At 38.9% G+C, this 17153-nt stretch overlaps 2 protein-coding genes across 3 annotated transcripts in view; both read left to right on the top strand.

Annotated features, from left to right (window-relative positions):
• Window positions 1–413: 413 nt before the first annotated feature.
• ap3s1 (adaptor related protein complex 3 subunit sigma 1) lies at window positions 414–11586 on the top strand. 2 transcript variants are annotated; one of them, XM_086031430.1, is made up of 7 exons: window positions 414–756; window positions 3324–3415; window positions 3497–3608; window positions 3698–3769; window positions 5992–6099; window positions 7826–7867; window positions 10813–10955. In XM_086031430.1, the coding sequence occupies exons 1-6, from the start codon at window positions 688–690 to the stop codon at window positions 7859–7861; spliced, it is 489 nt and encodes a 162-aa protein (XP_085887556.1). In that variant the 5' UTR covers window positions 414–687; the 3' UTR covers window positions 7862–7867; window positions 10813–10955. The 2 variants fall into 2 exon arrangements, with proteins under 2 accessions (XP_085887556.1, XP_085887555.1); XM_086031429.1 differs by lacking the exon at window positions 7826–7867 and having other exon boundaries at window positions 422–756; window positions 10813–11586.
• A 954-nt stretch (window positions 11587–12540) lies between these two features.
• The window catches only part of commd10 (COMM domain containing 10), a 46549-nt gene continuing 41936 nt past the window's right edge, over window positions 12541–17153 (top strand). The window contains exons 1-4 of the mRNA XM_086031016.1: window positions 12541–12684; window positions 13267–13357; window positions 13772–13882; window positions 14177–14332. Of these exons, the coding sequence (XP_085887142.1) occupies window positions 12656–12684; window positions 13267–13357; window positions 13772–13882; window positions 14177–14332 (387 nt within the window). The 5' untranslated portion in view covers window positions 12541–12655. The remainder of the gene's footprint in view (window positions 12685–13266; window positions 13358–13771; window positions 13883–14176; window positions 14333–17153) is intronic.

Here is a 17153-nt window from a genome sequence, read left to right on the forward strand (position 1 = left end):
CAAAATAAATAATTGAAATTGTGTTCCTATTCAAAATAAATATTGAAATGTATCCAAATCTCAATAAAAAAATTAAATAGAGTATGCCACTTAATGTGGATGCGGATGAGGCATCACCGAGCGCTCGAGTTTGCCACATACATGATGGCGTCTATGTAAACGTACGTGTTGGAGCACAAGACGTTATCTATTTAAATGGTTGATTTGATGCTTATGATTTTGTTACCTCACGCGAATCATTCATGCCCAAACCAATACAGCCTCTTTTTGTAATTGTCATTTCACGTTTGTATGTTAACCCTTTACAAATATAGTTTGAAAACAAAAGCTATTTCTACCAAATAAAACGATTGTTAAGCCTGGTCAATTCCATTGTATCTGGACATTTTGCTGTCGTGTTTTGACACTTATTGGTTGCCGTACTGAGCAGGTAGTGGGGCGCGAAGGAGGGGGGGAGAGCGGTTTCCTTGACGTGGACGGTCATTTCCGTAAAGAGACGATGGAGCAGTAGTAGCGTGTCGAGCCCAAACGATCCCCGCATTAACCTTAAATCGAGACGGGATTTGACCGTCAATCCCTCGGTCGCATTTGGGTTTACGGTAGTCACACACTGACTGATCCCTCTTTCTGCTCCCGCCCCGCCCGGCCCGCCGCCTCTTCCTCCTCCCCCCCAGCTCACCAACAATCATGATAAAAGCGATTTTAATATTCAATAACCACGGCAAGCCAAGGCTGTCCAAATTCTACGAACATTACGTGAGTAAGCGTTTGCATTTTTAATAGAATGACTTTACATATATTTATTTACACTTGTCGATGGGATGCCTGACGATTTGCATTTCTCGCTGTACGGCAGCCGAGCCAAGCGGGAAAATAGTTTGGTACCAACTGGTTCGACGAAACGTGAATTACTGAACGCGTGCAACCTCAACGGATGTGTGTAAATTTATTTAAGTTTGTGTGGGTGTGTTTGCGCGGCGCGCTGACTGTTTGTGTCACATGACCTGAATGACGCCCTTGTGAGGCACTCGTGCCTTCAGTATGCAAACCTCCATTTTTCTTCTCTTTTCCTTTTTTTATTTTAAGTGACATTGACGAGACAGGAAAGGGACAGAGATAATAGTAATGTTAGTAAACAAATAGATATGTTTTGTTATACTGTGTGAAACTCACTCCCGTCTGTCTGCATGCATGCATGTATGTGTGTATGTATTATCGTGGTTAAAAAGCACAGCTTGGAGAGTCTGTCAACAAAACCAAAACTTATGTTTGTAACTATGTGGGTGAAAAAGTGACGCATAGAGATGCTCTGTTGCCTAAATGCACGAGGGCAGTCAGTGAATGGAGGCCAAAACATTTCAGATACTGTATTTGCACTTTCTCCTTTTTATTTCTCTGATTTTCTCTCCATCTGTTTTTCGGCCAACTGCCTCACATGAGTTCTATTTGTGTGTTCTTTTATTCTTGGTTCCTATCAATAATGCAGTGCAACTGGATCCGGAGCGTTGCTTAGAAACGTCGCACAATATGTCGAAGAAGAGCACAAGTAGTCTGGCCAAGTTACGGCTATTGACCATGCTGATGTGTATTTTGTTTATCGTGTCTTTTATTACAATTTTTTTGGTTTCTTTTCAATCCCATTCCCATGGCTCATTTTTTTTAAAGATGATGACACATCCAGCCAATTAATTCACTCAGGTGCTATATTTTTGGGGAAAACGAAAATGGGCATGGTGGTGCGGTCCCCGTGTCCTCTTGACTCAGCGCATACAGTGATACTAGAGCTGAATAATTAATCAAATTCAAATCAACATTGCACCCTTGTGAGGATGAGCGGTATGGATAATGAATGAATGAAATCAACATTGCAATGTAATAAAATGCATTTTTCAAGTTTCAAACAGTGTATATTAGGGCTGTTCGATTTTGCATAATAAGAAAATCCTGATTATTTTCTCTCAAACCCAATTTTCCGATTACGATTTCTTTGTAAAATAATGAAAAATGAAGTATTTTGAATATCTTTTATTTATACTTAATTTTTCTTTCTTTGAACTCAAAATGCCAGTCAATTTATCTTAATAAACACAGAACAATCCATTGGGATTAACAGCATTTTACTTACACAATAGATTTGAGATCTGTTCTCAATTAAACCAATAATGAAAGAAAAACGTGCATATACCATCTGAAACGAACTCATCAACATGAGAGAAGGTAGGCAGTCAAGTCTGTAAACCAAACAGTCTGTCAGCAAGTCATTTTGCCAACCAGCTAGTGACTAGCCTTTCACCTTTCTCCCTGGTCTTACTTAAACATAAATCAATGATTAGTGCAAAACTGTCACTCAATAATACAATGCACTGTCAAGCTTAAGTACGAATGCATAGTCCAGCTGGACCAGAGGTCCGTTGTAGAGGAGAAAAAAAAGGGACGACTTTCAGACGTTGAGCTACTTGCTCACGGGTTGTATTGTACATGCGGGGCACACACACTACACTGCGGATCTATATTTGCCCGATTTATTAACTAAACGCTCATTTGCCTGAGCAAATAGCAGAATCGCCGGTAGCCGTAGATAGTTGTCGTTGTTTCGGACTGCGCGCTCGTGGGAGGAAGCGGAAATGCAGGGGAAACTAACGGTGGCTTAGATACACCAAAAATAACAAAATCGTTTTTAACGTCGTTTCATCCAGAAAATTCGGTTACGGTTCAAAATCGCTTAATCGAGCGGCCCTAGTGTATAGCATATTAACACTTCTTCTGTTGATATTGTTTATTGTAATACAGATGAATTTATTGCCTGTGTTTATTAAAGAAGTACATGGGAAGAGGACCTTGAAAAAATAAACACATTAAATCGCAATTGGAATATTGAGGAAAAGAAAAATCGCAATTACCGGTAGGTTATTTTTCGAAATCATTCAGCTCTAGCAATAATACATTTGAGTTCAGCCTGTGGAGCCGGTCTTAGTCGCATGCTTCAAGTTTTACGATCGGTTGGAAGGCCTCTTATATTTCACTGTGAACCTGGGCCGGAACTCTCACTTCTGTTAAGGATCCTCAAGTGAAGATAACAGAGCTTTCATTTGCGGCGCAGCAAGCTGCAATCCTGGCCGTTTTGGCCTCGGGGCGGGCGTGTTTGATTTAATATGACAAAAGCAAACAGCAGCGGAGGGCTACGGCTTTGTCGCTCGGTTTGTTTTAAATGACATAAGGAAGACCAAATGAAATTGCCTGCTTGCCCTCTAGTAATAAAAAGTACCTCAGAGAGCTGGTGCGTAATGTGATATTCACTTTTTGTTCCCCCGTCGCTCGTGCAGAGTGAAGACACAGAGCAACAAATTATCAGGGAAACCTTCCACTTAGTGTCCAAACGAGATGAGAACGTCTGCAATTTTCTGGAAGGTGGAATGTAAGTGGCATGCAGATCTCACAGTGGCGACCATGTTGAAGTTTGTTTGGTATCAAATCAGCGATGTTCACCATGTGCCAGGTTGATCGGGGGATCCGACTACAAGCTGATCTACAGACACTACGCCACGTTGTACTTTGTGTTCTGCGTGGACTCCTCAGAGAGCGAACTAGGAATTTTAGACTTAATACAGGTAAAACAAACAAAAAAAACCCCACAACAACCAAATTTTATATTTACTTTTTCATGTTGCTCTGAATTGCATTTCATTTTCCCGTTCAGGTATTTGTGGAAACGTTGGACAAATGCTTTGAGAATGTCTGCGAACTTGACCTCATTTTCCACGTAGACAAGGTAGGAAATGCCACGCGTTTGTCGCGCAACAATTTCCAACATCAACTCTATCAAATTCCGTCTCGTATGCAAGGCCATTATGATCAATTCATTGATTGTTAAATTAGTAAACATGACTGCAACCAGCAGAGGTGCTGTTGATACTGTCTGGTGCAGCGGAAAATACGCTTGTGACCTTTTGCATGTAAAAGTGGTATTTACGTGTGGTGAGGCGTTTATTTACCGGGCACTTCGTTGTGACACAGTGCTCATGACAAATGAGGAAATACCATGGGTTCATTTTCTTTTCATTTACCCGCGCCTGGTGGATTGAGGAGCAGCGTATATTATAACGGAGGTCACTAAATGAGGAAATATTGTAGTTTCCTTGTATTTCAGGTTGCTGTTTACTGTGCAGGATGCACTGTTTATTTACCTGCACCTGGCGATTAATTCGGGCAAAGTGTTTGCTATAGCAGGGCTTCTAATTGAGGAAATGGAATGTTTTTTTTTGTTTTTTTGTTTTTTTTTTACAAGGGTGTTTAATTGAAGTGCGGCATTTATTTAGATGCACCTGGCACTTAATGCCAGGTGCATCAAAAAATCTTAATGAGAACTTAATGAGTTCATATGATTTTTCCAGCGGAGGCCAGTAATTTAGGGAGTTGAGTAGTTTCTTTTTATTTGAAAATCGGGTATTTACATATTGGCCCGAGTATAAGACAGTGCTTTTTGCATTGAAATAAGACTGAAAAAGTGGGGTCGCTTTATATTCGGGGTCTAGACATTATACCCATTCATGACGCTTGATGGCGCCAGATATCATTGAAGCGAATGCTGAACTTGACTCCCCAGGCCCACCCCTGTCACGTGAGGATGACGTGCGCACAGCGAGGCAGATGGTTTGTGAAGAGTAATGTTCTGTTATGACAGATCTCAGCTACTCTCAAGTTAAACCAGTTTGCATTATTTTATTGCAACGTTTGTCCTTATTCCGATTTGTTTCAAGACTACAGTTACAGTTAGACTTCACTTTGATGGTTAATGCAGTTTTGTTGTTTGATCACAGTAGATTGGTTTCATTTACATTTCAAAAACCAGAAGCCATTCATTTACGAATGTGATTGCACTTTAGTTTACATATTTAAATGTTCACATATTAAGATTTGAATGAGGCAAAATAACATGCTTTTCCCCTCAGATATATTGTTATAATCATTTGTTTCGGATGCACTGTAATTATTTTCTGTATAAAAATAAATTTGGTGTTCAAAAAACTTTTTTCAAACTTGAGTCTTGAAAAAGAGGGGGTCGTCTTTTTCAAACTTGAGTCTTGAAAAAGAGGGGGTCGTCTTATAATCAGGGCCGTCTTATATTCGGGCCAATACGGTACTTGAGGTGAGGCAATTATATACAGTACTTGCACGTGGTGATTAATTGGGGCACAGGTCATTATTTTTTTTTTTGGGGAGTCACTCATTTAGAGAATGTATTGCCTTCATTCTGTTTTAAAAGGGGATACTTCCTAAATGAATTGGGGCATGATGTCTTTTACAGTGGAGGATACTAATTGAGGAAACATGGTAGTTTGATTTTGTTTGAAAAAAGGCAGTTTACTTGAGTTGAGGTGTCGATAAACCTCTAGCTGATGATTTAATGCGGCACAACATTTATTTCAATGGGGGCCACTTATTTGGGAAAATACAGTAGTTCATCTTTTGTTTGGAAAGAGGGTGTTTACTTGTAGTAAAGTATTTGTTTTCCTGGATCTGTGAGCAGTTGTGATGTCATTTTCAGTCGACAGAAGACAAAATGGCCGCCTCCAGTCATGGCTAAAAATGAGTGCATTTTGCTGCTGAACTCATAGTCCACAAACGTAAAATTAATCGGAAAGCCGTATTTCTGACTAGTAACTAGTAACTCGTGGGCCTGCTGAGAACATATTCTTGAAAAAAATATGTTTGGGTTGACTTACGCTTTAAGTATCGGTTGCTGGTGTCACCAGCCTAGAGGAAATACACAGTAATTACCTTTTGTTTGAAAATGGTGTGTTTTCTTGTGGTGAGGCGTTTATTTACCAGCATCTGATTATTAATTGGGGCACAATGTTATTACAGTACAGGCACCATTTGAGGACCTAGTTTCAATTGGTCTAAAAAGAGGGTGCTTACTTGAGGCATGGCATCTATCGGTGCACAAATCCCTACGCGGAGAAATGCTTTATTGGACTGTCGCCCATTCAGGTTCACAACATTCTGGCAGAGATGGTGATGGGCGGGATGGTGCTGGAGACCAACATGAACGAGATCATCACCCAGGTGGACGCCCAGAACAAGATGGAGAAGTCTGAGGTAAGCCCGCCCCAGCCCGCCCGTCCGTCTTGCTCATCTACGAGGGATGGTAGCGAGTATGCAGGCATGCGTGTATGCTGCACCCTGCATGCGACTCTCAAGTGACCTTGTGATGCTCCCGACATGATCCTGGGTGTTTGCACTCTCTCTCTCTCTCTTTCTCGTACGTTTTTCTCGCTGCCGCACTGCTTTGAACACAGATCAACACTCTGCCATTCATGCGGACTTAACTGTTCCATCTCTCCAGATGATCATTGAGTCTCTAAATCATCCACTTTTTTTTTTTTTTTCTTTCTTTTTTAAGAGGAGCACACAAATGAAATAGGGCGGTGAGCAAAAAAGTCTCTGTGTGGGTTCTGTCATCCAATATCATCCACGCTCAGGTGATAGCGCAGATAGATGGACGGACAATGAAATGTAGCGTCTGTGATGCAGCTAATATTTTTCATTTAATGTTTTTCTTTGTTATAACTGTAAACTGAGATATCCGCTGCTTCGCTTTTCATGGAACCTCTGCTAATGTCTACAAAGGAGTATTATGGTCAAAGAAAAAAAAAGAAAAGAAAGCGCCGGAACCAAGCAAGTCTTAACCTTATTAGAATTTGCACATTTTAGTCACATTTTCAAGATTTTAGTTGTAATATCACGAGCATGAAATTGTATAGTGCCCAAAAAAGTTGTACGCTATAAGTATTACAATCTTATTTTTATTTTCAAGATTAAAATTCAATGTTTTCACGAAATGTTGTATATTTTTTACATTAATATCATAATACAAGAGCCAAGCCAAAAAAATATTTGAGACATGAAACATTAAAGTTGTAACCCTAACCCAAAGACAATAATGTTAAATATTTGAGATTTTAGCCATATGTATATATGTATGTATGTATGTATGTATGTGTGTGTGTCTATATATTTATTTATTTCAAAGTATAACCCAATAATACAAGACTTTATTTATTATATATTTATTTTTTATCACAAAAATATATGTATTCTTGTGAAATGCCACAGTTTCATATTTTTTCTTCTTTTCTGTATGACCATAATAGTCCTTCGTAAACATCAATGGAGAATGAAAATTACAGTCAGACAAACAGCCAGAGACAATTTCATGAAGTCTTTTCCGAGTTTCCTCTTGCAGTAAGAAATGCTAACCGGACGTAATTATCAAGCGGCGTATTGCCGAGTAGCTCGCTTCTCTAATTGGCTGACATTTGCTGTGTGCTCCTATTTACTCGTGATAATACAATTGACATTATTTTAACCCGAGCTGCAGTTTCTGTTTTTAATCTGACGGATTTTTAAAATGTTTTTAAATGTTTTTTTTTTTGTTTTTTTCTCGATTGCTGACCTATAAGCAGAATTTCATCAGAGCTGCTCTCGTCCCTCCCCTCTGGGACCTACCCTAGACCACACTGTCTCTCTCACTCGCACGCTAATTTAAAACGACACCGTCCGTCTAGGCAGCTATCAGGCGATTCAGTAATGTACTATTTAATGTGCCTGACGACTAATGTCTTTGCACAGGTCCTCCATAAGCCGGTGTGTGTTTAGTTGGGCCATTTTTGATCAAACTCGGTGGTCTACGATAGGTCCTCTCACTTTTTTTTTTTTCCCTGTGCAGATAAACTGTAATTACTTTAACCTGCTTTAACATTCCTCATTCCTCTTTTACCCCCTGACCCTGTCTAGTTCTTTCCATTCTTCTCTCTCTTTACAGACGTTTATCTTTCAGTCTACCAGGCAGGACAGGTAGATGCAGGTACTGCTAAAATCTACAACCAAGTACTGTAACCCTAACTGAAGTTTACTCTCCCCTTCCCGCCTCCTCCTCTTTCTCCTTGAGTTTCTCCATACGGACCCACCTCATAAAAATGTCAAATAACTTCACTAACATGCACCAGAAATCTTTCAGGACAGACCCAAAAATGTCTACGTCTAGGGCCGAAAAACAAAATGAAATCTTTTCTTTGAAGTTAGGGTTAGGCTAATTATTTTTTCCACGAATGTCACTGTAGACTTAAACCACTCTGTGCAGAAATAAGTTGGCTCTCTGGTGGTGAGTCAGGAGGTAAGAGTATGTAAAAGACAAATGTCCAACATTTGGGATCATTTCACACTTGAAAAAGAATGCCAAGTATGATGCAGAACTACCGAACATACAGTAACACATGTCAACGAATTGCCAACGCAAGCTACCGATGTTAGCTTAGCCGACCACTGCTAGTTAATATGTATTGTATTGTAATGCCCTCCTCATCGGTCAAGCATAGACACAGACAACGGTGCATTAAAAATAAATAAGTAAACTCGTAATAAGTGTATTCAATACATACACGAGCAGCCACTGATGTCCAGGCACTTTAAATGCAGACTGGTTAAGGGGTTAGCTAGTTAACAGCCAGATGCTAACATGAGATCGCAATAGCCAATGCCACATTCTTATTCGCCGACGCCCGCATCCCTCAAAACATTCCAAATAATCAATATAGAGTCATTCTACAATTCCGTCCCCTGTGGTAAAGAATTTGCGCAGTTGTACCATGATACCAAACATCGTTGACTGGGCCTGTGTGTTGAGCGCATGCATGACCAAGGCTCCATGGGAAAGTCAGCCGAGTGGAGGAATGTACATTCCTAACATCCCGAGCAATGAATGTACAGCTTTGTTCACTAGTGAGCTGTCATTTTTGGGTCTGTCTTGCGTAAAAGATTCACATGGGGGGGGGGGGTGTCTCTAAACAGTGATTCTCAAATTTGGATAAAGATGAATTCATTGTTCCATAAATAAACCTTGAAATCAGTGCTTCCCAATCACTGTGCCACAGCACATTGGTGTCTTGTGGGCGACTGTAAGGTCTGTCGTGGAATTTGATTTATTAGAAATACCACCATTGTCTATGCCAGCGACGTATGGCAAAAGACAGGCAGGCAGAAGAATTCAATTGTTTTCAAAGTGGAAGTTTTGTCAAAACATTTCTTTGCAATATATTCTATGTGCTCCCACTAGTCTAAACATGGTGTTTTGATTAATCTTGCATTATGTGGAATAAGAATTAAACAAATTCATCCATTATGCGGACGTCATTTTGGACGAAATCGCCCCCTGCTGTTGACTTAAATTGATGTCAAAGTGCCCACAGGCTCTCCTTGCCAACGTCACATGACCAAACCCAGAAAACAGCTGTGCTGTGATACTTTGATGTCAGTAGCGACATGAGAATTGTAACATTTAGAATTTTTTTTTTAACATTTTCAAAACATTTAAATTTTGAGTTAAATTTGTTTTCAAACTATATATATTTTTTGTAATTTAACTGTTAGTATGCAATGTATTCATTAAATTAAACAAATTAGATACAAATTATTTTGGTATAGTTTCATTTTCCTATTTTTAAGCACTGTGTTAATGTTTCAAAGGCTTACAGTAATCTTAACCAGAGTCCATGACGACACCAGTTTTGCTGACGAATGATGGAAATGAGTATTCACCCATCAATGTAATCGTGACGGACTGAAAGACCAACACAGGCTGTCTACGTTTTTTTTGGACGACCGACTGACGGACCAACGGTCTTCTGACAGACTAACTGATGGACTGACTGACTGACTGACTGACTGACGATTACAATTCAGTTTCGTCACGAAAAATGACGAAATGATGAATGACGGACACTAGTTACCCTGACGTACCGGCAAAATTGAGTAAAATTTGCCCACCTCTGATATTAACTATACTTTTTAGGAATAAAACCATTTTGAGGTGGTACTTAATTTTGTATTTATTTATTTATTTTTTTCATTTTAAGAACCATTGTAATACACGGAAAAAGGTCCAGTTAAGCTATGTAGCTGCCTGTTGCTTTTCATAAAGCATATTAGCTTTGTGTTCAACTAAACAGCCCCAGTTTTCACTTTGAGAAAGTCAATTTGTAAGTACATTGAGACAAGATCACCACTTTTTTTGGCATGGTGGTGTGCCGTGAGATTTTTCCTTATGTGAAATATGAATCTTGGCGCAATGCTTGGGAAACACTGCTCTAAATTGTCCCCGTTGAGACTTGCTGTGTTAGAGTGATTTGCCTCCTCTGTCCACAGAGCAGATATTCCAGTTTAGTTGAGTGCTAGCTTTACAAATCCCCCCCATGTCATCAGTACCTACCTGTTATATACTGCAGTCTTTTTGTTCCTGCATCCGCAAAAAAATGCAGGTAGCCGGCAAATAAGCGCTGTATAACATCCAATGTAGTACTGTCTTGTGTTTTTACCCCCCTCCATTTCATTCAAAACACTGTACCTTTTCAGTCTTCATTTCCAAATCCGTAACCCAATTCTCTCTTTGGGCCCCTCAAGAGTCCGGTGGTTTCACTCTGAGCAATGCTTGACCAACGCCCCACTCCAGTTCATCCAAAATAGTGAATGACCTCACAGTGGATTCAGAATTGGCTCTGGTTGTGTCGTACCAATGTAGCACCGCAAACTGCATGTGCATCTGACGCTATGACGGCATCTGAATGTACATAACACACACGTGTGTCATGGTAGTCGTCGGTGCTTTGGCATCGTGTCAACAGTCTTGTCGAGTAACGTGTAGTGGTTATGTTTGTCCCTCGTGTCCACCGTTGAATGTGACTGTTTGGTGATGCGCTGCGTAACCTTAATATTGTGTGTTTGTGGATGTGTGTGTGTGTGTGTATGTATGTGCAGGCTGGTATTGCAGGGGCGCCCGCTCGTGCCGTATCAGCGGTAAAGAACATGAACCTCCCTGAAATCCCCAGAAACATCAACATTGGCGACATCAGCATCAAAGTGCCAAATTTGCCGTCCTTCAAATAGCGGCACGCAGACAACCCGCTGCTTGGAGATGTCGCCCAATGTTTAAACGTGATGCAATCTGTTTACCAAAATCTCTTACTAACTCGTTTTATCCAATCATGGATGTACTGTGTGATTTAAAACCAATCTTGGTCTGCTTTGTTTTTCTTCGAAAAAAAAAAGTTTTATGCATTTTGTGTTCTGTTGCGCAAAAAAAAGTTTTATGCATTTTCTGTTCGGTTGCAAAATCACAAAGTATTTATTTGTCCACGGTACATTCCTACTCCCCTCGTGACGTTCAGCTGCTAAAGCCATCTCAGTCCAACGGAAGTCATTTCATCAACTCAAGTGTTTACTTACTTTCCGAGAAGATATGAAGATTGATTGAAGTGTTGTAAGTTGCACATTCCAGAAAAACGTAAACGAATGGGAGCAGTCGGGGATCAATACAGTGTTGGAAAATTCATACTTTGCAGTGTGTGTGAAACCAAATGAAAATTTGAAGGATATAATGAAATTGCTGATATGCCGTCTTGCATAATTATGATCATATATCCTGAATTTATATTTTGTATTTGTTGAAATGATTAGTTTTCTGTTAATTTTATTCTGCGCATGAATTGTGCCCGCCTCTCCTTTTACTACACAATAAACAGTTGAAACTGACAGTCTATTTTCTTTCTTTAAATTGCCCTTATGCTGATAATGCACCAGAGAAGCTTAAACAGTGTACCTGTACATATGGTGCTGATGACAGACATGCTAAAAGGATTTGATTAGATATTAACAGACATCAGAACAGCACACGCCTCCATGAGCCCTAAGCAAAATTTCATTTTCTTTCTTCTGAAAAAATGCCAATATTTTTTTATTGATCATCCGTACACTTACTACAAATGTAAGCATTACTACACGACAAAGAAAGGAGTGGGTGATAAGCACCAAGTAGGGAAGTGAATAGTAGGCCCACTAAAAGGAATAAAAAAATACTGTAAACAATGCATTTAGTACTTCAAATGTGTCATATGGTAAACTGTTTGGTTTAAAAAAAAGCTGCAACAACAATGTGAAAAATATATTTGTTGTGCAAGAACAACAACGTGCTACAAAACAAGTAAAATCAAATACATCAACATAACTTAAAATGAAGATCAATTCATTTATTGATGCGACTGATAAGAAGTACCAAAACAATGAGTTGAAGTTTTTTTTGTTTGTTTTTTTAAAATAAGGCGTTAAGTACAGTGTTTGTAAGAATACACTGATAATGGCAATGTATCACCATAGAAAGTCGTGGAAAAGTCCTTAAAAGCCGAAAAACGGTCACAGGAACGCTAGCGAAATAAATTATGGGCCAAACAGATTTATCAGTCTGTTTAGGTGTTACGCTCTGTTTGTCCTTTCGCACTTTCCGTAGGATACCTTTTCAGAGAGTCATATTGCGCGATTTTACGCAATAAACTATTTTAAATAAATTGATATGTTACTATACCCCTGTATATTCAGTGTATTTTTATTTCGTAAAATGATTACTAACACAATTTTTAATATGAATTATTGCTTCTGTCGTATTTTTTCAGCGTAGTACACTTCCATGTCCCGAAGCACCCTTGCGCAGCGTTGACAGTAGCGCGAGGCGTCTTGTGACACCAGGAAGCTAGAAGTGACTACAAATTCAGGATGCTGTGACTGCTTTGACACTTTGGTTCTCATCCCTTCATTTACCGGAAGTACAATGGCTTCAATTATAAAAGAAACACAGAGGTTTGTAGTCTCTCCCCCACCCCCAAGTACAGAATCGGAATTGTTAAGTAACGCCACTCGTAGTTAGCCGTCAAGCTATCAAACATCCGTGGCTTTACCATTTCAACAGGTCATGAAACATGATATGTAAACATGTGGACTGCACTTACCACTGACCTTAAGGACAAAGAGATAAATCAATAAAAGCCTGCACGGTATAGTGCGGCAGTCCTGAGTCTCCGTGCCTGTTCTCCTCATTTGCGGAAAATGTGTTGTATTATATCGTAAGATGATCTCAAATGCAATGAACCGTTCAGTCCCATTGGTGAAGCTGCATCTTTATTCTGGTTTCCAAAAGGGGGTTACTGAAATCCCTCGTATACTTATTAATGTTCATAAATGCAAACATTCATGTTTTTTCCCCGTTGAACCTATTCCAAGCTATTAGTTGAAAATCTGCACCTATCTGCAGGTTTGTTTTTGTTTTATATTTTACTATTTTTAAAATGCTCTAAAAAGACACAGAAGGCTACAGAAGATCCCAGCACTGTGCATACCACTCCCGATTAACATCCATGCTGGTTTGTTCCTTTTTCTTGACAGCATCAAGGAAGCAGTGACTCTCATCAATGGTATAGATGTGAACAAGTGCTCCAGATTGATCTCTCGCATCATCCAAAAGCTTCATTTGAAGGTACGGTCAATATGGAATTCATGTCAAAAGTCAAGCGACTTTTGGCACTACCTTTAATAGTAATGCAGGCAATGATTGAAGCAGTGGCCTAAACACTATCAGAGGGACTGGCCTACATTTACAACTTAAATTCTAATATTTGTTCCATACAATTGTGTTTTTTATTCCCGGCAATGTATCCTCATCATTTTGTAGTGTTTTTCTTAGCTGCACTCCTTCCGCTACGTGTATGTGGGTGTTAGCACATTTTTGATCATGATCCAAGAATTATGAACTTTAATGCGTTCAAGATTTAAGGTACCAAAATAGATGTAGTCAAACCCACATTTTGTCATTCTTTGAAATATTTCACTGTTAAAATGACTTTTTTTGATTTGCTGGACATTAATCGTCCATTTTGGCTTTTCTTTGCAGGGAGAACGAACCTTTAGCGACGAGGAGGAGCAAAAACTTGAAACGGCTCTTTCGCTGGACAAGCAGGCTCTCAACTTAGTCCTGGAAACGTCCGCTTTCATTCTCGAGCAGGTGAGGGGTGCTCATGTGACATCTGTTTCACCACAATGGTGATGATAATTGTTGTAATAATGTTATGAATCGTCCTCGGGTTTGAATGTGCGTGTCAATTCTTATTATAATTATTTTTAAGTGAAAAATTAAGCTTGAAGAAAAAATTCAAATGAAGCTCAGTTACTGACAAATGCTGGAGAGTTTCAATTAGTTTTGGCCACACATGTAATGTTCACATTTGCCCAGCTGGGTTCACTGTTGCACTGTCGGTGTGACTTGAGTCTTTCTCACCCATCTTTGTTTCCCATTTAGGCAGTGTACCATAATGTGAAGCCATCCTCCCTGCAGCAGCAGCTTCAGGGGATCAGCATGAACCCCGACAAGGCCGAAGCGTTCTCACAAGCGTGGTCCACCTCTGGCCCAGAACTGGTGGACCGACTAAAGCGTAATATCTTTGCCCCCAAGAAGGTAAGATCCATAACAACTTGAGTTTTCGACCCGAGAAAAGAACAGCTGTGTTAGGAACTGTATCAGAGATTTTAGACACATTTTTGGGGGGAAACCAGAGACAATCTAAATCTAAATACCTGAAGCGTTTATCGATTCAACTGTGAAGAGCACCAGAGCATTCATGGCATTCTTTGCATTTCTTCCGAAATCTTCCTCTCAATAAATAATACTAATGAATTAAAAATGATAAGGCTGACTCTCAGTTTTGATTACTTTTTACCAAGAGATGACATATATTTGTCCATTTACATCATCACAAGTACACAACATATGCGTACTCATTGCATTATATGTTATAGTAAAAAATATTAATTGGTGCACATCTATCATCTACACTATTTGAGGTATAGGCTTGCCTTTCCACTAACATATTGAGAATATTAAGTCGTATCCAAAAGTTGTCACTTTGATTAGCACGTTTTCCTATTAATGTTACCTAATATAATTTCTCTTTTGGTTATTGGTCACCTCATTTCTTTTCAATATGTCTTTGATTTTATTTTAAGGCTGCAACTAACCATTATTCTAATAATCGGTGAAGCTGTCGATTATTTTGGCAATTAATCAACAAATCCGATTTTTTAAAAAAGTTTAAAATCCATCCCCTTTATTCAGAAACTTAGACATTATTTCATTGACACTAGGGTAGAAATTGCTCAAACAACGATTAATTATGATTAATTACTGGTTTGACCTGTAACATGTCAGAAAGTAGACAAAAATGTTGGTCATTGTTTTCCAATGTAAGAGCAAATGTTTTGTTTAGATTCAACACAAAGATGGTCAGTTTGCTTTCATGTAAAACTACAGAAATCAGAGAATATTTACTGTTGAGAAGCTGAAATTTCAAGCAATTGGACAGTTTTAAATTAAAAAAGGTATCCAAGCGATTAATCAATTACCAAAATAATTGTCCTTGCATTTAGCTCTCGATTAATTGTTGCACCTCTATTTTATTTACGTATTTGTTTCGTTAGTTTTTTTTTTTTCCAGATTAAAAAAAAAAAAAGTAAAACGTGAAAAGTTCCTTGAAGGGACACTATACCATCTATCAATAGTCCAGTGATATTTATTTACATTATTTTAGCTGTGCACCTTATCGACACTGTGCTGTTTATAATAACAGTGAGTATTCTCAGCATATGAAAGCTGTCACATACATTTTTTTAAAAGCCACTCATGCGCTACCCTGCCACTTCCAACAAGTGCCGGTGAGTCAAGATCTAAGTGGAACTAAAGTGGCAGAGTGTAGGCAGCAGACAGCGTTGTTGCCATTCAGACGTCTCACCTGCTTATGTTTTTGCACGTCATCTACTTCCTGATGGATTTGATTCATCAGCCAGTCGAGGCGCTTCTGTGCCGTTGCTGACACGACGACCAGTCGAGTCACACCGGAGGTGACAGATTTTGTTGAAATAAATTTCCACTTTAACTATAAATTTTAAATTTTCATTTTGTCAGTTTTGTTAGAATTTTACAACAAAGATGTATGTTGGCAAACAATAATAATGAAAAAAAAAAAAAACCATTATGCAAATCTGAAAAACTGTTCAATAAACATAGGCCTAAAGACGTTTCAACTAAGTTGAGAGTTGAAATTTTTTTTTTTAGATTTTGACGGCAGTATTTTCCTTTTTGCTAAAATTGAATAACGGCTCCAAATATCGGTCATCGGCCTCCTTGACCACTAATAATCGGGAAAAAAACATATCGGTCTATCTCTAGTACCACGACATTTGCACAGGTTCCCGCCAAAACTCTTACCTGCTGGTTTTTGAAGAGTTATGGGGGAATTTTGAAGTGGAAAAGAGTAAAACGGCATAAAACATAAAAAACAGAAGTCATAGTCAGAGGGCGCATCGACACAGATGGGAGATCAACACCGGCAAAACAAGTACGTACCTGGAGTGCAGCAAAGTAAAATACAATTTGCCTTTTCTCAGAATCATTCATTCTGGATTAATCAGATAGTTGTTTTTGTCACAGCTTCTTTTCTAATGACTTGTAGCAGTTTATTAAGCTTTAAGGGAAGCATATTATGGAAAATGGATTTTTTACTTACTTACTAATTGCTTGTGTACTACAAAGTAATAGTTTGGTCTTTGGAGCACCTGCCCACCCATCAAGTGTGAAATTCCAAAGAGTAAATGTTTTTTGTTAGCTGCCTATTTGAGAAAATGTGTGTATATGCAAGCCATTAAATTACCCAGTGGTGTCTTTAGTTTGCAATTAGTGATTCATTTGCAGTGTGGATGCAGAGGGGATCATCTCCAATTCTGGAGGCAGTCTCAGAATCTCCAGAACTTTATAAAGTCGCTTGACTTGTAGCAATTCATTTTTTGTTGTTGTTGGTAACGCAGGATAGCCACTTGCTTCGTCACATTGACGCTGGCCCGATTACGAGTTTTTACGAGGCGCGAGCCGTCGCTCGGATGATTTGTACGTTTTGACAATTTTTTTTTTTTTTTAATTATTGCCACGCCCAGTTTATGTTTGCTGTTAAAATCAACATGAAACAAAGAAACTACACGTCGTGTATTTAAAATGATCGCAGAACTGTGTTATGTGAAAGTTTGCTAGCATAATGCTAACACCCAATGCAAAGCGACATAGACAGGCTTACAAAGCTAGCATATTTAAATAGTTCTAACCCATTCACTTTTTTTTTTAACACAAATGGTACAGCAACATATATAGACAGACAATATAGCAATACTCGCAGGCAATGTCTTGTTTACCTTTTGCGAAAAAAGACTAACATGACTGCAACTGACTGAGC

Source organism: Filicampus tigris, chromosome 5 (assembly GCF_054856515.1).
Source record: "Filicampus tigris isolate MCC_2025a chromosome 5, RoL_Ftig_1.0, whole genome shotgun sequence".
Taxonomy (NCBI): domain Eukaryota; kingdom Metazoa; phylum Chordata; class Actinopteri; order Syngnathiformes; family Syngnathidae; genus Filicampus; species Filicampus tigris.

Excerpts from the sequence above, each read along its gene's own strand:
- ap3s1 (XM_086031429.1), top strand. The coding sequence starts at position 688 with ATGATAAAAGCGATTTTAATATTCAATAACCACGGCAAGCCAAGGCTG. Across the intron at positions 3,609-3,697 it reads GAATTTTAGACTTAATACAG|GTATTTGTGGAAACGTTGGA; the intron begins GTAAAACAAACA and ends TTTCCCGTTCAG. Across the intron at positions 3,770-5,991 it reads TCATTTTCCACGTAGACAAG|GTTCACAACATTCTGGCAGA; the intron begins GTAGGAAATGCC and ends TCGCCCATTCAG.